General features: G+C 42.1%; 3 protein-coding genes across 4 annotated transcripts; all 3 read right to left on the reverse strand.

Moving 5' to 3' along the window:
• prss16 (serine protease 16) lies at window positions 1-7,578 on the reverse strand. Its single transcript, XM_076736127.1, has 13 exons — window positions 7,481-7,578; window positions 6,654-6,829; window positions 5,495-5,594; window positions 4,692-4,821; window positions 4,094-4,217; window positions 3,448-3,525; window positions 3,053-3,100; window positions 2,840-2,959; window positions 1,838-2,002; window positions 1,462-1,603; window positions 1,093-1,272; window positions 811-965; window positions 1-72 (listed from the first exon to the last, which is right to left on the reverse strand). Exons 1-13 carry the CDS (start codon window positions 7,539-7,541, stop codon window positions 1-3), a joined length of 1,551 nt encoding a protein of 516 aa, XP_076592242.1. The 5' UTR covers window positions 7,542-7,578.
• A 2,666-nt stretch (window positions 7,579-10,244) lies between these two features.
• On the reverse strand, window positions 10,245-14,663 carry LOC143323655 (integral membrane protein 2C-like). Its single transcript, XM_076735635.1, has 6 exons — window positions 14,419-14,663; window positions 12,776-12,919; window positions 12,488-12,676; window positions 12,014-12,124; window positions 11,562-11,712; window positions 10,245-11,364 (listed from the first exon to the last, which is right to left on the reverse strand). The coding sequence occupies exons 1-6, from the start codon at window positions 14,509-14,511 to the stop codon at window positions 11,273-11,275; spliced, it is 780 nt and encodes a 259-aa protein (XP_076591750.1). The 5' UTR covers window positions 14,512-14,663; the 3' UTR covers window positions 10,245-11,272.
• Window positions 14,664-15,274: 611 nt separating this feature from the next.
• Window positions 15,275-25,928, reverse strand: cab39 (calcium binding protein 39). Of its 2 annotated transcripts, XM_076735711.1 has the most exons (10): window positions 25,707-25,928; window positions 24,038-24,169; window positions 22,289-22,444; window positions 21,909-22,073; window positions 20,361-20,479; window positions 19,912-20,080; window positions 18,893-18,952; window positions 18,367-18,432; window positions 17,630-17,773; window positions 15,275-17,541 (listed from the first exon to the last, which is right to left on the reverse strand). In XM_076735711.1, exons 3-10 carry the CDS (start codon window positions 22,400-22,402, stop codon window positions 17,353-17,355), a joined length of 1,026 nt encoding a protein of 341 aa, XP_076591826.1. In that variant the 5' UTR covers window positions 22,403-22,444; window positions 24,038-24,169; window positions 25,707-25,928; the 3' UTR covers window positions 15,275-17,352. The 2 variants fall into 2 exon arrangements, with proteins under 2 accessions (XP_076591826.1, XP_076591825.1); XM_076735710.1 differs by lacking the exon at window positions 24,038-24,169 and having other exon boundaries at window positions 25,707-25,927.
• Window positions 25,929-26,237: the final 309 nt, after the last annotated feature.

Consider the following 26,237-nt stretch of genomic DNA (forward strand, 5'->3'; position numbering starts at 1 on the left):
TCAGACAGATCTTTTCTCCATCTTCTCCTGGACAGCCATCTTCAGCCAGCTGGCCACGTGTTTCTCAATCTCCTGAGAGGCAGAGAGCAACATACACACTTTAAGTAGTACCATGCAGGTATGACATGTGGTTATTGTACGGTGGTAACTGTATGTGCTCTATGAGAATAGTGCCACCTTCTGATGTGGTTTTCAGAGCAAATGTTGGTGTTGTTGCACTGAGGAGGTCACCCCTGATATTTCCTACTGCTATTAATTGTTTTTAGATTTGATGCCATTTAACTTACATTCAACTCATTCAGTCATATCTCATGGCTTTCATCAGCAGTTCGAGCTCAGATGCAGAAATGGAAAGTAACTAAGTGCCTCACTCAAGTCCTGTGCTTAAATACCACTCTGCAGCACTTGTACTTCACTTGAGTATTTCTATTTCATGTCATTGTGTACTTGTACTCCACTCTATCTCAGAGGCAAAAAATATACTTTTTGCTCCACATTTCGACAAACTACACCGTCAATGATTAAACTGCCCCCAAAAGCATATAAAGTATTTAAAATTAGCTCCACCTTCATCAGCGACAGTACAAATATGCTACATACACATGAATGCGTCATTAGCAATAATCTAATAATATCATATATTTTTGCATAGCGGTCACATTTTTCCACATTACGTATACCTCTACTTTCAACAGGTAAGCACATTTTTTAATAACACTTCCAAATTTCCAGTGAGTGGACCTTGTGCCACGGATGTTCAGTCAAATATATGGGGACTTATTATCTGCTGAGAAACTGAGCCATTCATACCTCTCTAGCTTTCTTGAGTGAGCAGCGGTCTGTGACTCTTCTATTCATCATATCAGCACAGTGAGCAGTGTCTTCAATGAAGATGGTCTGGGCTTCTTCTCCTTCCTCAGTCCTGTCCTGCACCACTGACAGCTCCTTCCAAGGGTCAATTCCACCTGTGGTAACCATGATGTTGATGGAGTCAATAACCACAGTTTTTCAATTTTCAGCACCTCTTACTTTATTTCTGAGGTTCAGTCCTTTATTGTGGTTTTTGTTCGCATCTAGTAGACCCAAGCTCACCATTGATGTAGAGGACCCTGTGTGTGCGTGGGTTGTCTCCTCCATAGTAACTGTTAGTGAAGGCAATGCGTCCAGGCAGGGAATGCTGGGAAATGCCAAATAGTATGGGACAGACTTCAGTGTGGACCTGCAGGGTCACCATCCCAGAGAACGGACACATGGTATCCTCACAAGTCTGGTCTACACACACACACACACACACACACACACACACACATACACACACAAAGAAAGAATGATGGTTGACTATAAGTGTGTGTGTGTGTGTGTGTGTGTGTGTGCGTGCGTACATGCGTGCGTGCGTGCGTGCGTGCGTGTGTGTGAGTGTGTGTGTGTGTGTGTGTGTGTGTGTGTGTGTGTGTGTAGTACAGAAGCCAAACTCGGTGCAGGTCTGGTAGGTCCATTGTCTCTCTGTTCTCCTGCCTGAGTGGAGGGACGTATCCATCAGATCCTTCACTGTTTTCTCGTGGGAGATGTCCAGACATGGTTCCTCACTGGTGGAATGGTAGATCTGCACAAACAAACACACAAAACATAGAAAACACCTGCCCTTTGGGTCCCTGGCTGCATGATTCTGCTGGCAAGAGAAATCCCAAGTGGTTGAACCTTTGCAATTTAACCCCAGAGGGACCGCAAGCCTGCTGGAACATGAATGGCTCAACAGCGACATCTTGTGGTTATACTATGCATGAAAAGGGAAAGCTACAAGCCACGTTTGTGCTGACGGAGAGAGTGTTTTCCATACCTGTGCAAGCTTCACAAGGCGGTTGTATGCCTCCATCTCCTCCACATATGCCTCACTTTTATTGGTCATAACAGCACAGATGTCATTAATAGACATGAGCACCCCTTCTTCATTGTACTGCACAGTTCCCATGAAGATGTCAGCCAAGTTTTGCATCAGCTCAATCTGAAGTAGAGACATACAGTAAAAGAGTTATTTTCCACTCAGAACCATTTAGTCTGCATCAGAAAATACTAAACAAATATAGACAAAGAATAAAGAGTAAAATGAGATTAAATTCCCAACCAAGAGCACATGTGAAAATGTTATAGAAACAATACAACTTATTATGATATGATTAAAAGATATACACACATATTGAATGAGCTGTAACACCTGAACATGTGCTGCAATTGAGAGTGCATGAAAATTAGTTAGTAAGAAGAGGTCTAAAGATTATGGATAAAAGGTTTAAACGATGACTAAAAGTAACAAAGAGTTGAAAATGTTAGCTAAAAGTAATGGATAAAGAGTAAATTGCTTACTTAGGTAAACGTATGGATAATTGGCTTAAATAGACTGTAACAGGTAGGCCTAAACAGTTGAAACAGATAACCAAAAGCAATGAATATACAGCTCAAATAGTTAGGCAATAGAAATGGGTAAATTGCTGAAAAGTAATGGATAAATGAAAGGCCTAGTTTCCACCACTCGTGCAAATGCAACATAACAAAACCAACCTAAACACTGGCAGTTTTTATCAAAATGTGAAAAGTATTGTATACACTCTTACACAGTGTTAAAATAACACATCGTTTAAAATAATTCAAATGAACACATTTGGAACATCGCTGTTGTTGATGAGGTGAGGATTGGGAAGCAGTGCAGTACAGGTTTGCTTTGTCCAACATTGAGATGGAAAGTTCAGTCCACCAACAGGTGGTGAAAAGTACAGAAAATCCTTGAAAAAATAACGTTAAAAACGTCCAAACAACCACCCAAGTTTTCCCCTAAAGCCATCACCTGATCATCAAGATCTTTGGGGATCTGACAGCAGCCAAAGTCCTCAGCCACCTGACTGGTATTACCACCCATCAGTGCTGCTTCCACAGCAGCAAAAGCTTTCCGCACACCAGCCAGACACTACAGGGAGAGGATGAGGGTGAATGTAACACATGTGACAGACAGGAATTTCATGCCTGGAATATGATGCACAGACGGCGGCCGCCCTCACACCTTTTCCGAGCCACCAACTGCTGCATTCATGAGACTCAAGCCAACAGTCTGTAACAGAGGAAATCACAGATGAGAGTGAGAATATGGTTATTTAAAGGAGGCATGCATAGACTAATTAGTGATAATTAGCAATTCTGCATGTGTAATATGTAGGGCAGGTACAAGTGACTACACTAAGGTCATGTCCTTGGCAATATTTCTGGTAATTTAGGCCGTTTAATGACCTGAGAATCTGTGGTTACACACATTAGACAGGGGTTGGGTTTTTAAGACTGATTCTTTTAAGAGTCAGAAAAACATGATTGTTTTTGTTTTGTTTTGTTTTGTTTTTTAAAAATCCTGGCTATAGCACTGCTAATATGTTAATATAGTGACCATGGATTATGGCAGATTACATTGCTGTAGGCAGAGAAGTCCAACTTGGCCTTGACAGGAGCAGAGGAGGCCACAGCTCCGTACACCAGATGGGGAAACTGCAGTAGAATGAAAAAAAAACAAAACTGAAATATATGTATGGTTTGCTGCATTCATATAACGTCTAATTTTTTTTGTTTCCTGACCTGTGAGACACATGCACAAAAATCATCTAGTCTCACAAATAAGGAGACTCGATATCAGAATGAGTTTTAAAGGAGCCATGCATGAGCAGGGTAGTATTAAGGTATATGTCTGGTGATGTTCTTTGATGTTCTGCTACTTTTCTTACTGTCAGCCAGTCCCATAACATCAAAACCAGTAAAACCAGAGTATCTAAGCGGTAGACATGACAGGTGAGTGTGAATTCACTAAATGATAGGAAAAGAGCTTCAGCTCATCCTTTCTTTCTTCTCTCCTTCAGGGTGTGAACAACATCCTTTATGACAAGAGAGGAAACATTGCCTTCCCACAATTCCACAGCAAGTCTCAGTCATGAAATCTACAAACACTTTTTATGCTCCAGGATAATTTCTCAAAAATATCTCAGTCTTTTAAAATGAAAAATGAAAGTTTTTTGAAATGAAAGTTTAACAGATGGCCTTATATCAGCGTCCAGTCCTGCACCTTTCCTCTGAACCAGGCCGACAGAGCTCCAGAGTACGAGCCGCCAAAGCTGATCCAGGTGTTCCTCTGGCTCAGATTGAAGCTTTGGCTGATGTACTGGTGGAATACAGCCAAGTCAGCAAGCCTGGACAAAAAAAAAAAAAAAAAAAATCACTGCACACTGGCTCTATATACACAAAGAAAATGGAATGTGCTTATTTTTGATTGACTCTCCTGGAAAACGTTTTTTTTTTTTGTTGTTGTTGTTGTTGTTGTTTTGTCTCAGTATTTAAAAGTAGATTTTATTTTCAGTATGCCCATGACTATGAACTGCACCAAAGTAATGTGTGTAATTTAATGAACAAGACTTCTGGTGGCAAACCAAATACTCAAACACAGAGACATACACTCTACACACACACATGCACACACACTCACACATTCATAAACCAACATAAAAGACAGAGGGAAGAGTGGGGAAAACTGAATGGACACACATCATGCACATGCAATGATGGTGTGAAAGACACACACACACACACACACACACACACACACACACACACACACACACACACACACACATGCATACAGACACTGGTTGGGCGTCAACACTAACGCTTGCTGGCTGCTCAGGTCTGCCAGGTTCTCTGTTTTTAGGCCGTTAGGATTGATGCTGTCACCATAGAAACGATGCTCCAGAGCCAATAGCAGAGCCCCGTGCTCTTCAGCCATTTCAACATGGTGACCTGGGAAAGCATGGCCATAGCAGATAAGATTCAGTGCGCACCAAGGTCCAATGCTTTTTTTTTTTACAAGAAATGCAAGTACAGTATGATGGATTGAAGGTTTTAAATACGGTAAAATGTGTGAACACTATCAACCCACTACAGGTATGGAAAAGCCATTTCTCCCAATTATGAAAGAGGAAAAAAGAAAACATCGTTGCAAACAATTTTGACTGTGATGTTGTTACATAAAGTGATTTCTGAGTGTGTATAATTACATTGTACTACAGGCTAGACATTTTGCAGAGCACAAAAAATGACATGAAGGAGTCTGAAGCACTTATCCAGCAGAAAGACTGTGAAGAAAGCCAGCACTGTAATTCAAAACTGAGCTGATGGAAACAAGTAAAAGGTTTGAGGATGATGCAGCTGGTGTGAGATTTGATATTTGGTACCAACAGAGCGTAACGCAGGACGGATGAAGTGAAGGTATAAAAAAATGCTTGCAAACAAGAGTCATCTTACTGGCACACAACACGAAGCTTCACTCAGTATTTCCACTTTCATTTCCGAATCTGTGATCTGTGCCAGACAGTTTCTTAGTTCAGTCATGTTCTGTATTATATTTGTTTGACCAATCTGCTGTTTGAAAGTGTGTGAAGAAGGTGAGGACATGTGATGCATCCGACTCTACCTGCCAGAACATCAAAGTCAAAGATGGGTCCTTCTCCTCCAATGAAGAGGAACACTGGTCCGTCAGGCGGCTGCCAGTACGCCTCGTTCACAAAGAACCTCTGCAAGAAAGACAGGCGGGAAGAAACAGAGAGAGAAAAATGAAACAAAAAGAAATGTTTTGGTAAGGTTTGTCCAGACTAGCAGCACAGTCATAGTCTAAATCCTTTTTTTAATGCTGCTGTTTAGACACATTAGCACACCGGCAGCCTCAAATGGCAGAAGACATGTTGTTGAGAAACATTGTCTGGTCAGTGCCTCGTGCAGTTGGGGAGGTGGATTTTTAGCTTTTGTCTTCAGACTTTGGCTCCACAGCAGCACAGTTCAGTGGGTCGGCTGCAGCTCCAGTGTCTGATTTATGCTGATGAGACTGCTGCTGAATAATTCTCAGAAATAGAATATGATGCCATCTTATCTGATTCTTAGAAAAGAGTATTGCTGTTATGCAGGTTAGTATAGAACGTGTAAAGTATGAAAGTATGAAAAGTCATTACAAGTACATGTTTACTTTTTGTGCTTAATGTAAAGTATGTTTGACATATGCTTTTAAAAAGTGTACTTCTAATTACATCATCATTAAGTTCTACTTACATTTATTAAAAATGAATATACCAATTCTGTAATAAAGTGGTATTTCAAAGTAGTCTCTTTTATTGTAAGTGTATTATCAAGTGTAGTAGTTTTAAGAAGTGTTCTAAATTACTAATATTTGTAGTAGTAATTAAGTGTACTTATGAATAGTATACTTAAGTCCTTTGTAGTACAGTCCTTTGTAGTACACTATTGGCATGCTAAATTAAAATGTACTTCAATTTCACTTCATTTTAAGTATATTTATGCATATTTCCAACACATTGGTGATATAATACAGTTGTACTGCAAGTGGGTTTTGTAAAACATTGTGCCAATTTAGTAAGTATTTACACTTCAAGTATACTTGAGTATTACTGTAGTGGTATTCAAGGACTACTTGAGTACAGTTAAGTATATTTTAAGGTGACAAAAATAGCATAAAGTGTGCTTAGTCCACTGTTCAAAAAGTGTGATTTAAGCATAGTATTTCTTCACCTGGCAGACAGTAAGTATGTAGATATTCAAAGCATTGTCTGCTCTTTCTCTACCTGCGGGAAGGTGCTAACGTCCAGTCGGTTGAAGTGGTCCAGCTGCTGGTGAATCCTGCCCTCCCTCACATGTTGGAGAGGCTGGCGACCGCGGGCTACCTGCATCAGGAGATGCTGCTTGGCTTTCTGCAGCTGGAGGTTACGCACACGCTCCTTGATCTTCCTCAGAATCCGTCCTGGCGTTCAAAAAAGAAAAAAACCAAGTAGCACAGTCATTTTCTGATCATTTGCTCAGGCTGTTTTTGAGGAACACCAAACTTAATCCTGTGTGATGGGGCCATTACAGCAGCTCCACTGACCTGCTGGCCTCCATGCAGTACCAGAGTGGAGAGGATCCAACCTGCCAACAAGCCTAATATATGGCTCTATCAGTCATAGGATAGAGCAGCCATTGACTGTTAAAACACCTGAACAAGTCTGCAAATGTTTCATCTCAGGGTTTATGTTCATGTCACTGATGTGATAGTTGACAAAAATACTTCAGACTCTACCTACAAAATCTGTGATCTATTTCAGGAACAGTCAAAATCCAGCACTGGTTCCTCAAAGGCTTCACTGTCACCACCAGCATCTCTTTTGTTTCTAATCTCAGCTCAAATTTGACAGTTGCAAGCATAAATAAAGTCTCCCTGCAGTGATGAGCAAAGAATGAAATATTACTTGATCGCCTCAGCTTCCTCATGTTGGTGCCAGAAGTATCGTTTCTTTGCAAGTCTTGATATGAGTGAATCACTTTAATTTCAAGTCATACGACAGTGAATGAAATCAATGATAGATCGATGGGAGAAGGCCCATTATCACATTCAGTGGAGCATTCAGCGACTCACCAGCATGAATGGAATTCAATAGGAGCAGAAGGATGAGGCAGCGGGTTGGTGAGAAAAGCATCGTCACCACCAGATTAGAAGACTTTGAACAAATTTTTAAAAAGCTAAACTGAATGTGTATCCACTCTGCGGGGCTCAGGAGGATCTCCACCACTCAGCGGCTCCCTATATAGACCCTGGAGGGGGCTGAGGTGATCAGGTGATCCCTGAAAAAAGAAACATGATGTGACCTCTGCATTATTATGATCTGCATTTGTCATGAGTACACAGTGAGCCTGTGTGTGTGTGTGTGTGTGTGTGTGTGTGTGTGTGTGTGTGTGTGTGTGTCTGCGCGTGTGTGTATCTGCCATATATAAACTGCTCAGCAAAACAGAGCATCAGCTCAGTGATGTAATGAGATCTCTTTGCCTTGTAATGGCTTTTTTTTGGAGTGGCTGAGTTACAGGAGCTGATCTGTTCTCTTCTGATGTGCTGCATCATTGTGTAAGCAGTGACAGAGACTGTCCTGTAACCACACACACACACACGCACACACACACACACACACGAGAGAGTGTCATCAATTTTCTCATCCCACTCTGTGCAAGAAAACAAATAATTTCTCCAAATGTCTAATTATTTCTTGAAACTGGCAAGTAAACTTCAATCTCTTTCAATCATGAGAACTAAACTCTGAAGCCTGAAGACTAAAAACAGGACGAAAGTTGTGGAGTGCTCCAAAAACACCTGTTTGGAACATCCCACGGGTAAACAGGTTCATTGGTAACAGGTGATAGTATTATAGGTCGTTCACAAGCATGGATGGAGCGAGGTTCACCACTTTGTGAACACATGATTGGATAAAGGATATTACTGCATGAGCTCAGGGACTCTTTGCAGATGATTGCACTGTTCTCATTCATATTTTACACATCGTCCCAACTTCTTAGGAGTCGGGGTTGTAGCATCATCCTTTTTTCATCGTATCTTTTGATTCTTTCATGTAATAACACTGTTTGACTCATATGCATTCTGTATGTTATGAACCCTTGGTGTGACGCAGGTTTTTGTCCTCTTTAGCGTCTTAGTCACAGAGCCAGCAGCTCTACCCTCCAGATGGAAGGGAATCAGCATAAGCCTATAGCAGACTGTGGGGATCTAGATGAAGTCATCTACAGATTTGAAATGATCCTGAAGAGATAGCTGCAAATGTAATTAGCCAGTGGGAACTGGCAATGTTTCTATACTGACTGGATTTATGTTAATATAATATTACACATGATTATGTCAAATGAGGCCACTGATGGAACACGATATGCATATTTGTTATCTGTTTAATGTCCAACCCTGTACATATCAAGAGTGGAAATCCAGAAAATAATTATCTCAATATTATCACTTCTTGTGGCATCTGTAGCAGATGGGAGTGATGCAAGAGCTTAATAAGGATGATGACATGGGAAACAAGTTAGAATTAACAACTTGATGCAGTACTATATGCAGCAGAAAACCACGTCTTTCACAGCACAACAATAATAAAAGCCATAATCTAGACCAGAAGGAGCCAGTGAATAAATGAATAGAGGAATCAGAGGGAGTGTTGGCTGAATATGAGAACAAGCTGTGAAAATTCAGCTAAATGTTTCACACATGCTTAAATAATTTGTTGCAGTGGTCCAACAATGGACACACTGGAAATGTCTGTGATGTGACGTGGATGGAAACGTTGATTTGAATGAATTTCATGGCTTGGAGTTGGTCTGTGGGTGGACCTGGACAACATCAGCATGGCTGGATACTATCGCAGGTACGGCAGAAAATATTGTATGTTTTCTCAGAATGTGGGTAAAAAGACATTTAAGAAAATGCTGGATTGAACATGTAATATGTATAGTTGACCATTTAACAATGGCAGAAAGATGTGAGCTGCTTTAATTAAATAATGCTGTTAAACACCATCTGCGAGTTTTCTCAGTTGTCATATCGACTGGGCTCAGTCATCAACCGCACACCCCTCCATCAACCTCCTGTTATCATGGTAACAAAGTTTCATCCATTCACTGACAAAGACTCTGTGATGCAGTCGAAAGCCCCAGAAAAAACCTTCATATTATGTATTATATAACATATATTTATCAAATTTAGATACTTTAATGCTTGTGTTTTGTTGATTTGTGAAACATACTCCAAATATTCATCATATTAAACTCACTTGTGTGACTTAAAACTACTGATTAACTGATGTCTGCTGACAATACAATCTCCAGTTGTTGGCAACATGTAGCCGCAATATATAAGTACTAAAATAATAGTATAATATGATAATATAATACACATATAATACAGTCCTTCAAATATGGATGCTGCAGCAAAGAAGCTGCAAATTCTAAAACACCACCAAGTTAGGGTGTTGAATAATGGCCAGAAAGTATTTTTGTGGAACATTATGATGTCACAGTGACGCTGACCTTTGACCTTGGATATAAAATGTCATCACTTCATCACTTGATCCTTTGGGACATTTGTATGAAATTTTGCGAGAATTACAGTTTGAATTCTTGAATTACAGCCAAAACACATTTTGTGAGGTCACAGTGACTTTTGACATTTGACCACCAAAAACTAAGTGAATATTTGTGCCAAATTTGCTGAAATTCCCCTCAGGGCGTTCCTGAGATATCATGTTCACAAGAATGGGACGGATGAACGAGGGGACAACCCGAAAACTGGGTCATTTTGCCGAAGGTTTGGGGGTCTATTAATCAATAAAGCATTAACAGATAGCTCGTTATTTTCACTACTTTATTCACGGACAGATTTCATCTGCAGACAAAATATACAGATCAAAGTTGAGTTTGTTTAACTAACATACCATATAATACGCTCCCTTTCAGTAGCATTGACTTTAGTCCAGTCTCTGACTCTGGACTAAGGCTTTAAACGTCGTTTTACAAAACATTCTAACAGTGCTGCTTTTCTCTTATAGATAACACATGCAAGCAGAAACCAAGACATCATTTCAAAAGGATTCACAAAGGCATTGATGAGGAGTGTGCAAACAAATTCTGACGATAAAAGAGAAAAGCTGCAGATGAATGAGAGGAACAAAAATAAATATCACCCCCCCCCCCCCCCCCCCCCCCAAAAAAAAAGTGAATGCAGTCTAATGCCCAATGCAACTTCGCTAACTTCTACTGTGTAATGATGCTTTTGAAGAAGAAATCTGAAAGCAGAACGGGAGGAGCAAGGAAGCAATAGGCAGGCAAGAGGTTATATATACAAGCAAGCAACTAGCTCTCAACAGTTACGTGTTTACATTACACAGAACATGAGAAAAGAAGATCATAATTGAAATCTATGGCCGATGTTTGCTCAGGAAAGCAAGGCTTCATGCTTTGCAAAGATGACTGTAGGTAGAAGTAAGAGACACAAAGTAACCTCCAGGGCAGGGGGACAAAAGTACAGTCACCTTGACAACACATGGAGACAGTCATCTCCCCCAGCGACAGTAACCATCATACAAATCCCCTGATGAAGAGGAGAGGTCTGGAAATTAGAATTCATTATGGTCAAACAGACTTTGCTACAAGGAAAATCCTGTGATAGCACCAACAGCTTCGTATTGCACCACATATTGGAGATAGAAAAAAAAAAAAGAAAAAAAGACGCCTTTTACAAAGGACTTCAAACCAAAGTGTACAAGTAAAGTGCAACTCAGATGTGATGAGACCCACAGGAGGATGCTACAGAGGCTGGGGTAGTGACTGCAGATGTGCGTTTGGGTGGGCTGGATGACGCGCGTGACCGCCGTGTTCACGCTTCATCGCAGATAACCGTCTCCACCACGAATGTATTCTCGAAGTGACGGATGTGGTGGCAGTCCTTGGTCTCGCGCTTGTTGATGCCTGAGAGGGAAACAGGGCGAGACGCACAAATCAGGGATCGGTGATGTGACTTTGTTCGAACCCCAGAACTCATCACAGCAGTTTGGAATAAGGCTCCTTCCAACCATTGAACAAAAGCACAGACTGTATCAACATCTAGCAGCTGTCTAATGAGCTTTTTAATATTCCCACTGATCCCCGCTTTAAGCCCAACTTACGTCTGTGGGTGACGCGGCGGTTCAGGCGATACGTGTCCTTTCCATTGCACAGGCGGTAGATGAAGGGTCCCAGCTGACGCATGTTGTGCACTTTGCCAGTCACCACCATCTCTTCATGGATGATGTAGGTCTGAGGCAAGTATGTTCCCTTCTGCAAGACACAGAGGTACAAAAACAAAAAGCTCACTGGGGCATGTTTTCCAACAGAAACACTGAAGGGCAGAAGAGTCCAAAAGCAGACTCAATCAACTGTGTGAGTGTACTGGTCTGTGAACGACCAAGCTTTTCATTACATTTAGCTGTGCATTGGTAAAGTCAAATGTGAATATCTTGACCCGTTCATAGAATTAGAGAACAGCACAGGCTAAAAGTAAAGCCACTGCTTTCTAAGAATGTAAGGGAAGACGGTGCTTGTGAAGACACTAACGTGTGTAAGAGTGCACTGGTGTTACCTTCACGTTGATTAGAAGCTCCCAAAGGTTGCGTGGAGGCATCACGATGGTGGTGTTGAGCTCAATAACGTAGCACTTGTCCAGGGCAATATCATGGTATGCGGTCAGTCCCTGGAAAACAAGACCGTTTATTAAAGAGAAGCTCTCAGGACCAGCGCTTAGCTTTGGTTTTTTTGCAAATATTTCAATGTTTGGTATCTGTTGGCAGCGTCTTGTAGTAAAATTTGAATAATTTCACCTAGCGCCAACATCAAAAACAAACTGTTGTCCAATTTGTCCAACCTTGTGCTAATTAGTTCATGTTCGCATGGAAACACAGTAAATATTGTCGTTGCGAGAAAATAAGCACAGACGTTAGCGTTACGCTCAACGCAGCGCCTCACAGAGCCGTCAGCGGGGCTGCAGACTGTCATCTTGTCTTTTTTTCTTTTCCTGTGTGTGTGTTCTCTGTCAAATGTGTGTGTTCGTCCTCACTCTGTGGAAGTCGTGGATTATATCAGCGGGGTCGCTGCCTCCGAAGTGAGGCACGGGCACAGTGATCTTCTCGTAGTTGTCGGCCAAGTAGATGCCGACATTTTCCTCCAGCTCCTGACGCCCACGCAGCGGGGCATACACAGAGTCTTCATACAGCACCCTGCAGTGGAACAGGTTCTCCTCTGGGATCTGCACGCATGCACGCACACACACACACGTCAGCATAATTTAATGCAAAGACCAATCTGGGACACATCCAGTACACAAAGGAGTACAATCAGGTCTTACATGAGGTATGAAGTAGTAGCGGTAGACATAGATGGAGGCCAGGACCAGACCGGCCATGAAGACGACCAGGCCAAATGTCAGGCAGCACAGGCCATTGAGGGGAGACTTTTTGGGTCGCAGTGGCAGGACCAGCTCGTCCTCATCCTGGAGAACACACACAAAACCTTCATATTGATACTTCAAATGGGCCCAGAAACACACTTCCAGCAGCTTCAATCCAGCTTTCAGCTCAGTCATCTTCACCGTGACAAGCAGCTGAAAATGACCCAAATTAACTAACCGCTAAAACAGGAGCTCGCACAAGCGGAAACGGCACATTTCAAGCAGGAGTCAAGCAGTCGCCGAGCCCGGCCAGAGGAAGGGATGGCAGACTGAGATGGTGAGTAATCTTCTCAGACGCCTCCAGTCTCTCGGCCCATCTGCCAGCGCCACGCGCCCAACCTGTGCTGACAGGGTGGCACTACACACACATAGTAGCCGCTCACTGTGTGCTTCCATTTACAAAAAGGATGACTGTGACCGTGGCGGCGAGCGGCCGTGGCAGGTAAAATCATCGTCTGAAAAAGTGGACGTATAAGGAAACAACAATGGCTGCTATTCTTAGCTGGAGCTGTGAAGGAAGAGAAAGATTGTGTGCATGGGTGCAACGGCTGAGCTTCAAAGAATGATGATGGCAGTCCTGTGAGCGGCCCATCATTTTAAAAAGGAGAGCACACAAACAGCTTTAAAGCCGTGCCTTTGATTGTGACGTGAGGACATTCAGTTCAGTTTAATGTTCTTTGTTGAAGCATTTGGAAAGAGAGGGTGCGTAAGGACAAGGCGACAACTGTGTATGTGTGAACACAGACTTCTGTGTAACTTTGTGTTCTCCCACCCCGCTGAGAGAGATAGAGGCTCTTTCACACCAGCTGAGAGCGTCACACCATGAGGCCTGTCTGTCTCCTGCTCAATACATTTGGGTGAACAGATCTCAGAATCACACAGCCACTCCAGCTCTGTACTTTGCAATATTCACTTTCTATGCATGCCTGATGTCCTATCTATATTCCATTACGGCTCTTCATCTTCAGGGCTCAGTCATGTATCTTTGATAAGGGTTGAGGAGGTGTCGGGATGCTGCTACAGCAAAGTTGAGGACTCAGCTGCTCTGCCTAGCTGCGAAAAATAATCTTGCATGCGCTGCAAGCTACAGCAACCTAACTGCCATTTTGTCAGCCAAAGCTCATGTGTTTGTTGCATTTTAGGCTGGGGAGCTGTTTATTTAAGCCTGCACTGGAGGAAAAACTGGTCAGAGGCCACGGAACTTACACAGCAACACCCAACACACAGCCTTTACACTGTTAAATAGCGCTTTGCTTTGTAATCCTCTATACAGTCCTGAATAAAGAGCATGCATTTGCACATTACAATAACTTGCATCAAGCCTGCAATGAGCGCACTGGTGCAGAGGACATGTTTCGTTTCCAGCCAAATGGCGTTAGACGCTGTCAAAAATCCTCTGCTGGTCATGGCTGTGCAGGTGCAGGCTGCCCTGCAGACCGGCCAGGCAGCACAGCCTGGACACAGCATGGAAGTCCACGTTAGGACGACAATGACAAGCACAATTAATCAAGAGGCATAACAATACGCGACGCGTTCCTCACCATCGGATGAGGGATGAGGATTTCGGTCTTGTCGCCATCATTGTCCTTCTCCACTTTCTGTCCCGCGACGGACTGGAAGCTGATCTTCACCATGTCTCGGTGTGACTGCAGGTGTCTTCACTCCTCTGTGTTAACGATGGCGGTACACCTCTCTGAAACTGGTCCCTCACCTCGTCGACGGGCCGTCCTCTTCTCTCCGCTGGGCTGCTTCGCTGTCTGTTTTTGTCCTTATCTACCGGAAGTCTGCTTTTTTTTTTTTAAATATCTGCCTTTAAAGGAGCAGTCCGCTGCTTTGTGTTACACAAAACACACTTTAGTGTCAGCTCTCTGCTGCTGTTACATGTATCGTTAAATCCCGCATACACCAAAATCTCTAATTAAAAACGATTATTAATATTCTATCTTAATAAAGAACTTACTCCACCTGGTTTTTTTCATGTGCCTTGACAACATTTTGGGGACATTTTCTTTCCTTTGTAATGATAAACTAAAGTAGGACACGGCAGTGGTGAGTGTAATGAAGTAAAGCTTTAAGTACTTCCATTATGGTACTTCTACTCGATTACATTTCAGAGGGAAATATTGTACTCTTTAACTCTTTACTCCTCTACATTCATCTGACAGAGATTTACTTTTGCAAATTTTTCAAAAAAATAAAGAGCTTCTTAAACGGGACACACTGTTCTAGTATAACCTTCTCTCCAACATGAAGATGCTCTGCAACACCTTTTAATGACCTGTATCATAAAGACACTTTCATGTATAACAGAGTAAATCTTCCATCACCAGGTAAAAAGGTTCCACTTCAATATGATGCACTTATGCCAACATTAACACACATTTGATGGGTGAGTCATTAAAAACGACCACAGCTTTATTTTATTCCAAATGTTGTTTTTTTTTCTTCTTTATTTCGATTGTAGGGCCCAGGCCTTTGACACTTCTGAAAGCACCCACACGCTCTATGCTGAAACTGGAGTCAAAGTCAGCATACAGCCAAGAGTTCAATTTGACATTGCAATGTTGTTAAATACTTGGAAAAAAGAAACAATTCCAGTACAACATCTTTAGTATAGCATCATGCACAGCCAGTGGAGGAACATGCATGGTCAATGCGTATGGAGGAACTGCGGGCTGTCTGAGTGGTGCTGTTGTCTGCACTGAGATGGCTTCTTATTTGCCTGGTCGAACGTTTGCCTCACTACATGGCCTGTGTCGTTCACTGTAAACGAGTGCCATGACAATCCAAAATGCCCAATGTACTCTGCTACCCACAATGCTTTACACTCATAATTGTACTGGAATTATAAACCCTCAGAAAGGAAAGGCTCAAACATGAGAAGAAGGGGCAAAGCAAGAATGATGTGCTGAGTTGCGAAAGTCCTGATGAGCTCCCCCCTGAAGCACACTCACTGTGAGGCCACACAGCACTCCCTCGCCACTGGCAGAGTGGTCAGAATGTGGGGGGGGGGGACAGGTTAATGAAATTGAGGAGGGGGGAAATCCCTGCTATCCTCGACTCCAGTTATGTGATGTTGATCACTCAGCACCTCACAAAGTGCACAAACACACAGGCTTTAATGATTCAGTTAATGCTCTTCAAATCCCCTCCCTCCCCTCCTGCACTGCTCACAGCCCTGCAGGTTTTTAGCAGTCTGAGAGATGCTCAAAATGTAGATGAGAATAAAAAGAGGATTAACAGATCCAGAGCTAATACCATGACATTCCTCTGCTGTACAAATTGTTAATATCCTATAGGTTAGTTAAACGTGAGCTGGCCCTTTAAGTTATGTACAAAGAAACCCACCAGCAACCATTTCAGCAGTAAAATGAAATGCAAAAACAACGTCACTTAGCCTGTTTCTTTTACGGTTTAGAAAGTAATTTGATTACAATTAACCAAAAACGTGATGTTTAAGGTAATATATATATATATATAATATATATTCATATGTCAAGGTTAAACAAAAATCTACAAAGCAAAAAAAAAAAAAAAAAAAAAAAAAAAGGCATATGTACATGTTCACCCTGTCCCAGAAAACAATAAAGAGACCCAACTCTTGGGCTTCACCAAATTCATACCTTACATCCCTCCCTCCTTTCCTCATGTGCTTCAAGTGCTGTGTCGAAACAAAGCACACGGGAGGTAAATGGTTCTGTGTGATGGCATCTGAGAGCTCGTCCCCACGGATCGCTAGAATGAACCACTGTTGCTTTGTCGGATGAAGGCATAGATACGAACTGTAGCGGTTGCTGTGATGTGCGTGCATTTCTGAGTCTGTGGCACTGAACATGGGAGCCAGGCTGGGCAGGCCGTCACAGCGCCGACGCTGGATACAGCCGTGGAATCTGTCACATTTCGAGGCATGCAACAAACACACCAGTGTTCAACTTGCTCGTACCATTTCCATCACAAGGTTTTAGCTGATATTCTTGCAGTGTGTGTGTGTGTGTGTGTGTGTGTGTGTGTGTGTGTGTGTGCATGTTTTTTTTATTTAATACATGTGTGTAAACGCGTCTACTTTTGTTCCTTTGTGTGTGTGTGTGTGTGTGTATGTGTATGTGTGTGTGTGTCAGGAAGTCTGCCTTACTTTGAATGCACTGACATTTTCTGCCACTAGGTTTGATGGACTGTTGTGTCATTATAATATACCTTACATGTCTCAATGTGCAAGAAAGCAGCAGCATCTATTATTTTCTCTTATTTCTTTTGAAGGAAAAAGACTGAAAAAAGAAAAAAAAGAATCAAATGTTCACTGAGGAGCAGAGGAGCTGGCAACTTCCTGATGAGCTGATATGGGTTTTTCATTTGTTTCCTCAATTTTTGTTCAGAAACCAGAACAGCAGCTGCTGATGGGTCCGTTAAGCAGAAGTTGTCTGGGTGGTGTCCAGACATGGTCCTGGTGGCTCCTCCCCCGACCTCTGCACCCTTCCTCAGGCCTCCTGGGGGGCAGGCCGCTTGAGGTCCCTGATCTGTTTGACCAGGTAAGTCTTTTCGTCGTTGAACTGTTCGTCTTCTGTTCTGTCGTTCTGGAACTTGCTGAGAAACTCGATGAGTTTGGTCTGGTTCTTCAGCAGGATGTCCAGGATGGGCTGCGTCTTGTTGGGGTTGGCCACAAACACCTGAAGGTGCAGGAAGATGACAAGGATGTTAATGCATACAGATATTACGTGCTACATTTATTGCTGACCACACCTGTGAATTTTTTACCTTAAAAACGTGGAAAGCCTCAAACTGGATGTTGCGGCTCTTGTCCCGTAGCAGGTTCATCATTAGTTTGAGATTCTCTGGCTTACTGATGTATTTTGTCATTATGGTGAAATTGTGCCGGTCAAGAAGCAACTCTCCCAGCAACTGGATCATTTCAGAGTGAGAAACAGAAAGAAAGACTCACTTGAATAATTTCAAATCTACAGAAGATTGCAGACTCATCAAATTGACAGGTTGACTGCTTAAGATATAAGTACTTAAAAAATCTGCATTATAACTTAAAATATAGGCCTGTTTTACTCCTTTAGGTACAATCATTACAAGTGTTGAACATTAAACAGCATCAGAAATCAATTATAACCTTGCTAAACAACTTGAGAGAGGTAGCAGGTTTCAATCTCATGTATTAATTTGTCACTGGGGGATTTGTTTATGTTTGGATTAGACTGTGGCTTGAGAGCAACAAAATGCACAATAATAACATTAAGGTGAAAGTAGGCACTTAATATATAATAAACCCATCAGGCAAGTCAATTAAACACTGTCAATGAAAGGCGGCGTCAGAAGAAAATTCTAACACATACACAGCGCTCCCACCAGTAGACGGCGCTCCTGACCAGGTGATGGAGCTGGAACGGTTTAGAGAAACTCAACACTCTGATGAGACCCCATCTATAAATAGCTCTCTGAACAGAGTTGCGCCAGACCTGCTCACTGACACGACCCAGGGTGCTTACCTTGAGGGACTGCCTTTTAGTCACGTAGTTTTCTGAGTGGAGTAACTTCTCATATTCACTAAAGAACTAGAGAGGGGGGGAGAAGCAGTGAGGGGGGAGAAGACGGTAAAAAGAGAAGGGGTTGGGAGTGAGAGAGTGCGTCAAGTAGTGGTTTTCACAATTGAATCTGTATCTTGTATGAAAACACAATGACAAGAAAATGAGAGATTTCTAATCACATACTGACAGCTACTTTGTGTTCACAGCCTGCAAATGATGTCCTAAATTGCTGGTTTGATGCTGTTAGGAAAGACACTGCCAGCGTGCCAAACACCCAGACCGCCACTCTAAATTTACATGTTAACTGCTGAAAAGAAAACACTGAAGTTCACCTGAACTTTTCAACTGTGTTGAATTTCACTAAAATGAATTCTGAGCTCATCACAACCGATGAATGGAACAAAGAATCATTCATTACTTAAAGAACATCCCACTTTAAAGCTTTTCTGTCATTGTAAACACTAGTTTCACTTCAGTGTGGACTTACTCTGTCATAATGTTGCTCCAGAAACTCAGCACTCAGTAGCTTGTGTCTTGTGAGGAGGTCCTGGGAATAGACAATGCAGACTATGAGAGACACATTCAGACTTACTGTTTGTAACTAAGCACATTGGTCTCCTCTTTGGACAATGCAGGTAAAACAAACCAAAGCTCATACAGAAATAATGCACGGATATGTACTGCAATTTTGGCAAAAAACTGAAAAACTCCAACTTAAAATTCTACAGAAAAAACGGTTCAGATTACAGTGTGCTTAGTGGTATTGCTGGACATAATCCCTTTGCAATTAAGGCAGCAAACAAATCCTTTTTCTGGACTAAATAAAAACAAAAGCTACGCCATAAAAGAAACCTCACCAGGACTAAAATCTGGCCTGTGGTATTCATTAAGCAGTGGTGTTCAAGTTTGTCAAAATGGCAAACCATTTACTTGTGTTTCAAACGTCATTAAAACTGAGGAGCTCTGATAGAAGCCTGAATAACTGGCAAACTAGCAGTGCTTTAAATGACAGTATGACTTAATATAAACATTAGGGAGAATTTGGCACAGTTTCCCAACAGCCACAATGATTTTCTGTTTGGAAAGTGATAGGCAGATTCACGATCACTCAAGCGGTGTGTTCAGGTCTCTAAATCACATTTAGCCCATCTTCCCCAACATAGATGCCACTGTTGGCTTTAATTCCTCAGTCTCAAAGTCTGTTCCTATCAATGTGTCTTTATAATCAGCAGCAGCATGTGCCAACACATCAACAAACTTCCTGTTTAAGCTGTCTAATTAGTTACAATGTTTCTGATTATATAATGTAAACCAAATGCCATCAACAAAGCAGCAGGAAGTAGGAAATGGGGATGCTGAAGAGAGTTGTCATGACACTGTAAAGAACATCTCTGCTTATCACTCATACCAAGTCAGCGAGTTTCTTTTGAAATGACGCTTTTCAATTCTGTTGCAAGGGAGTCAGAAATGTATCAGAGCACTGCTAAGAGAAGCGAGCTGACTTACTTTGAAAGTGGCAAACGCATCTGAGGCAATGTCGAATGTGGACATCTCCACATATCTGAAGAAGTCATAAAACTGCTCTGACCACAAAGCGATTTTGGCCAGCGGTTCATGTCTGATGCACTCCCTCAACATGATACCACAGTTTAGGGCAATCTCTGCAGACTCATACCTGAACGAAACAGCAACACAGGACAAGGACTTATCACACAGAAGCATGCATTCACCAGTTCTGTTAATTAGGTCAATAATGAAGCAAATTGAGTTATTACTAAGCAAATACAGAATTTAGCACCAGTAACACAATAATAGCACTTTTTAAAACACACAGTTACAAAGTTGTGTCTTTTAAATAATGTGATGTTTCAACAATATTCATAAATAAAGAAAAATCTTAATGAACAATGGCAGCATGATTACTCCCGTGTGTGTGTGTGTGTGTGCCTCCTTACCCTTTAAGCAGCATGAAGAGGATATTTTGCTGGGTGCAGAGGTACTCCACTGTGGGTGTCCGAGTGCCAATCTGACGCCTAAGGATGTTGTTGAAGATCTGAGCCACATCTTTCTTACCCTGGTGGTACCAAATAAAGCAGGAACAGGCTTTACAACACACTTCCAAACTGGCAATAGCACTCAGGAGCAGATGAGGGTGGAAAGCAAAGATTTACCACTAAACATGGAGAGTGCTGTTTTGTAAAATGAAACACATTTGACAAAATAATCCAATAACTGTTTCTGAGAAAACACTGTATTTTTATGATGTTGCAATGAAACATGTTTTTTATTTTATTATCTTACGTGTTCATGCATAGGGAGAGGAAAAACAAGTAGTAAGTTATCATTCTGGTATAAATTCAATACATATCAAATGTGCACGCAACTTTCTAAAATGTTGAATCGGTGTCATATTTATATGTTCGATGCTTGTGATTTGCAATTCTTCACCAGCTTTTTCTTTTGAACCAGAGAGGAGGATGAAAGAGGGTAAAAGAGGAAGAGAGATCACACACCACAATGAGTCGTGCTATGATAGAGTGAGTCAGGGAAGCCTGCAGCAGCCACATAGCACCAGTGTGACCCGCTGCAGGTGGCAGGGTCTGAAATTAACTTTTTTGGTTGACACTGTGGCAGACAAGTTTGTTTCTTTATTTTTTTGGTCTTCCAATCAGAGGGCAGTCATCTTACCTGTGATGCAGCACCTCCTAAAACCAGGCATTATAAAAACCGTCAATTGATAAAAAAGTGTAAACTTAAATCTATAGTGTTTCTCCTTTCTCACTGGGGTACAGGCTCTTTCTATACTAGTATTTGTGTTGGGGAAGAGGATTTGCCTTGTTTTGTCTGTTTATTATCATATGCATTAGTCCATTATTACATTCCTTGTGATGCGAACCCGACCACACACAAAAACATTGAGGTATTTTAGAGGAAGTTTTGAACTACGATAATCTGGCCGAGGATCACCACTCTGTCTAGGAGCTGTCTCAGTCCTTCTTCCTCTCAGTTGGGCAGCAACAACAACTGTGTATAATACAAATGTATATTGAGGAAGTTGATCAGATGATTGTTCATTGACTGCTTTGTTTTAATAGAGTCTGCATCATAAGGAGTCTAATAATGGACTAATACATGTGATAATAAAGAGAAAATACAAAGCAAACCCTTTTTCCCATTGCTTTCAAATTGCAGTTGCGAGCAACATTCAAATGTGTAGCTCTATCAACCATAAGCTAACCTTACTAAATGTGTCCTTCTGTTGTGTGTGTGGTGGACGGCTTGACAATTTTACGTGCCAGGAGCCAATTTCAGACCCTGACAGGGGGACATGTATCCCTTTCTCAAGTTTGTAAGACACAATCTTCCTGTGTACATACCTCAGATAAATGTCACTTATAGTGTCAAATGTTTGCCCTTTTATTTTCCCTTCTTTCAGTTTCAATCATTCATTCATTCATTAAATATTTTTCTGCCTCAGTCCTACTAAAGACTCAAAGTCTCACCTCAAAGTCAATCAGCTGCAGGTCTGCTATCAGGGTGCTGAGCAAACCACTGTTGTACAGCTCCTGGGCTAGCTGTGCCACTGCTTCTGTTTGGGGCTCTTTCTCATTAGTTCCATACAGGATCTCCTTCATCGCCACCAGGCTTTTTGACACCTCCTCTGTAGCCTGAATCATATACACACATTACATACAGGCACATGCAGACGAGAAAGGAGACTTTACACCATTTCAAGTTTCAAAAGGCTACTTCAAACCCATTGTACCCCATCAAAATCCTACCTGGTTAACAAAATTACTTTTATGGCTCCCACTGACATTTTTAGTTATGAATCCCACAAGTGAAAGTGGAGAAAATGCAAATTCAACTAAAATTCACCAACCTTCTCAGCCTTTTTGTCTGAAATATCATGTTTCTCAAGCACTGTCATGCTGTCCTTAAGGTTCTTTACGATGTCCGCCGGTGACTTGTGGGACTTGCCAAAGGGGAAAGGCATGGCGGAGAGTTACCACGAGCAACCAGGGAGCGGACTGTCCACCTGAGGAATTATAGGTAAAACTGCATCAGAGCCTGTAAACATCAACAGACTGCTGAAAAGAAAATTAAGAGCATGTAAAAAGCACCAAAGGGGCAGACACAGACCTAAATTAATGTTGTTCCATGGTACAAAATAAAATGGGAACAGATGACCAACAAATAATAGGGTCCCACTCTTTCCAGACAGTATCTATGTAACACTCTGTGCAAACTAGCAAGCTGTTATAGAAAAGTACTAGTACAGTCACTGAAGAAGCAGAAGAAATACAGTACACAGCCATGCTTGATATGTGGTGCTCCTAAATTTCGTGCTGGTATGCCTAAAATTTTCTGCAGGGGGCACCAGTGCTACATGTGTAAAAAGTTAGTCTGGAGCCCTGTATTATATGATGATGTTTAAACAAATGGGAGAGTTTTCAATCTGCTATGTCTCTGTGCTAAAATCATCCCATCAGAACTGAACACAGTATCAAAAACAACAACAGACCGAGAGATAGAGGCAGGTAGTGCTGTTGGAGCTTATCCCCAAGTATGATAATGCTGGTGGGCCGAGTCTAGTTTCCACAATTTAAGTGCATCATTCTGACCTAGTCTAATTGTTGCTCTGGTTTGTACACAGGTGCACTCATATATGCCAGTGAAATGCACCATTAGCTCCTGCTGTAAAACAAACTACAATGGCAGCTGGTCCTGATGGCAAACTTTGAGTTAAGCCCTGATGAAAAATCTACTGCTGGTAGTTAATACTAATAAAGTTTCATACCAAATACTAAATGTTGTACATAAAAATGCACCTAAAAAAAGATTATGTTTTTTGTTTTTTTTTTTGGAACATGTGAACATTGTATCTAGTTCTGACCTTTACTGGTTCATTGAGCAGTCACACAATTTTGTGAATCTTCTTCATTAAATGATTAACTATGCTGTGTTTACTATGACAGAGGTCTCCTTTCACCATGACACAGCCTCAGACCTTTGTATGGTCCACTCCATGAGCAATGACTGACAAATTAAGTGAGCACACTGTAACATTACTAAACATACTGTGCATTCTCAGGTGACTATTTTGGGTTGATAAACACATCCTTTTTATATAAAATTATCTAACTCAGGATGAAACTAAAAAATGGTATAAAAACCATAGCTAAAACACGGGCGATGCAACTGACAGATGTGACAACCATGTCTCACTACCACGCTTACTTAACTGGGTTACTTAACAAGGACCCTTATCTACACAATTCCCTGACGCACCCAACCACCTTATGTATACTGTGAGGCAAAAGCCAAAGTTTTTTGAACAGAAGTGTACAAGAGTATAATTAGTAACAAAGCAGCCTAGATGTGCCTCTTTACTCAGAGTGGGTCATGCAGGAATACAACATTACCTATTCCAAGAGCCCTGGGCAGAAAAACATATCAATAAAGTATCATTCCAGTCTTGTGATCCTTTTATCTAAATAAATGTTTTCATTAAACATGCTGCACTTTGAGACTTCCATGTCCAATGCAACAACAAGAATTGCCACAAAACATCAACACTAGTCATTTAACCACTCACTAAAAAGCACTGGTCTAACAGTCAGACACCAACCTGTTGTCTTGCCGGGACCCTCTAAACTCTGAACACAAACCCTCGAGCTGTCACACTCTTCCTCTTAAGTCTTGGCAGGGAGTCCACATTTAGAAAGCAACGCTGCAGCCAGGAATATAAACCAAGCAGCACCTAAGAGGGGAGGTGCAGTGAGTCCACCATTCATATATGATGTGTCATGTGTGACTGAGCTGAAATCTAAAACTTGTCTCAGGGTTCACTGGTGACCCCAAGCACTTAAGTTGCGCTTGCTTACATGTTTATTAACCTAGACACACCTCAACTTTGCCAGATGTCCAAAGCCGTCTTTCGCACAGGCTAATGCTCGTTAAAGTAGCCAGCAGGCAGCAGAACTGCTTCAGTGTTAGTGACGCAAATAGGAAGGAAACACATATGGCAAAATCAGCCGGTCACCGCTACCCGACAATGACTGCTTCTAATCAGGTAGCGTGTGCTGGAATAACGTTAATGTTTGGCCAACAAACGTCAGAGGTGATGTGGAGCTGACTTTTCCCTCAAACAGCCTGAACAAGGCGTGAAAGGCGGAAAGCAAGTACCAACCCCTGCTGAGTCTTTAAAAAGAAATCACCGTCCTGTTAGACACAGCAGACTTTAAATATCCACGCTTACAACAGCCAGTGGAGAATAAAGTATAGTTACCCTCCAGAAAACAAACAAAAGAGTGTCTGAAGACCGCTCAAACGTCAGCGTCACCCCCACCCTTCAACCCAGACAGCAGCAGATGCTCTGCTATCATCTGACAGTAAGCTAGTGTCCACTGCGAGCTGCTAGCTAATGCCAGCCCTGTCACCTGGCCACTGTGTCTGCGTGTGTCACGCACTATCCCAAAGCTTTCTCTGCTACATTTACGATCTCATGTACAGCCTGTCACAACTCAAACAAGTTGCAAACCCGCGGCCCAGTAAGCTGGCCAACATGAAGCTGACAGTGAGCACCGCCCCTCTGTTATCCATGCCTGGTTTGTGATGGTGTGAAGCCTGCCAACTTTGCGCAATGCTAACAAAATGGATACTTGCACACGGAGTAATTCTGTGTCTAGCAAATGCAAGACTTAAACGTAGAGCCGCAGAAAGCGACGTGGTACAGTTATCCTTACCCTTAACTGACAGCTAACTTCGTATCTGTTTGTAAGATAACGTGGCCTGTAATATTTCAATCACTGTCCATCAAACAACAGTGCAAACTGCTTGCCTGTCTAAGTGTGTGTGTTGTCGATACACAGAAGGCCTCGACAGGCCTAATGCTTACAAACCTGTCCTAGCGGCTTGAGCTTAATTTTAAATAGCTAAGAGTGTATGAACTAACTGAATGTATGATCCAACCAGTTTTGTCAAGTAATGTTGGTATCGTCAATTAGCTCGCTAGCTAGCTTAGCATAACGTTAGCCAGGCCTGGCAGTGGCTACTCGGGTTAGTGCTATCATGCCCATGCTTGACTTTAGCAAATCGTCAACAGCAGGCTAGGTTCAGCTAAGACGTTTCGACAAGCTGAGAGCTGTCCGGCAAGCTAACATTAGCAAATGTGTAACAGTTACTTCGTTAACTAGCTAACGTTAACTTTAATGCAACCGTTGTTAGCTGAAGTAGCCTCACACCACAATGCCTGCAAATATTAATTCACAACATTCAAGTTATATACAACTTACTACCTTATATATGGCGTTTTCACTAGCTTCCACCGATTTGTCCAGATAGCAAAAGGCAATTCAAGTGCTCCTTGGAACAAAAACTGCTTTGTTTTCCTTGTTCGTCGCCTCCCCTCGTTCGTAACTTGCTGTAGTTAACCTAATTGTGCGGCCCCTGTTTCCTAGTTCTTTCTCTGAGCCCGACTGGTTACGCTAGCAGCGGAGCGGTTGTCACTGCAGCAGCGTCTACCGCCCCCTCTGGCTGTCTCACGTCATGACAACAGTGGTGGTAACACTCCGCGAGGGTGCCTGCGGACCGTAGGAGGGCGCGCGCACGCCGTGGACAGGTCAGCGGACGTACAATGTGACTACAGGTTCTTGCTGCTTGAGTTATGCCCTGATAACATGAAGTCGACATCAATCATGGGCAATCCCTACATGAAACGGTGGCCAAATTTTTAGAGAAGTGTTTTTTGTCAATATTTTTTTCTTTACTCTTTGTATATAATGACACAGCCTTCTCTTTTTGATATTATTTTGTATAATTTCATGTAT

The sequence above is a fragment of the Chaetodon auriga genome, chromosome 7 (assembly GCF_051107435.1).
Source record: "Chaetodon auriga isolate fChaAug3 chromosome 7, fChaAug3.hap1, whole genome shotgun sequence".
NCBI lineage: Eukaryota > Metazoa > Chordata > Actinopteri > Chaetodontiformes > Chaetodontidae > Chaetodon > Chaetodon auriga.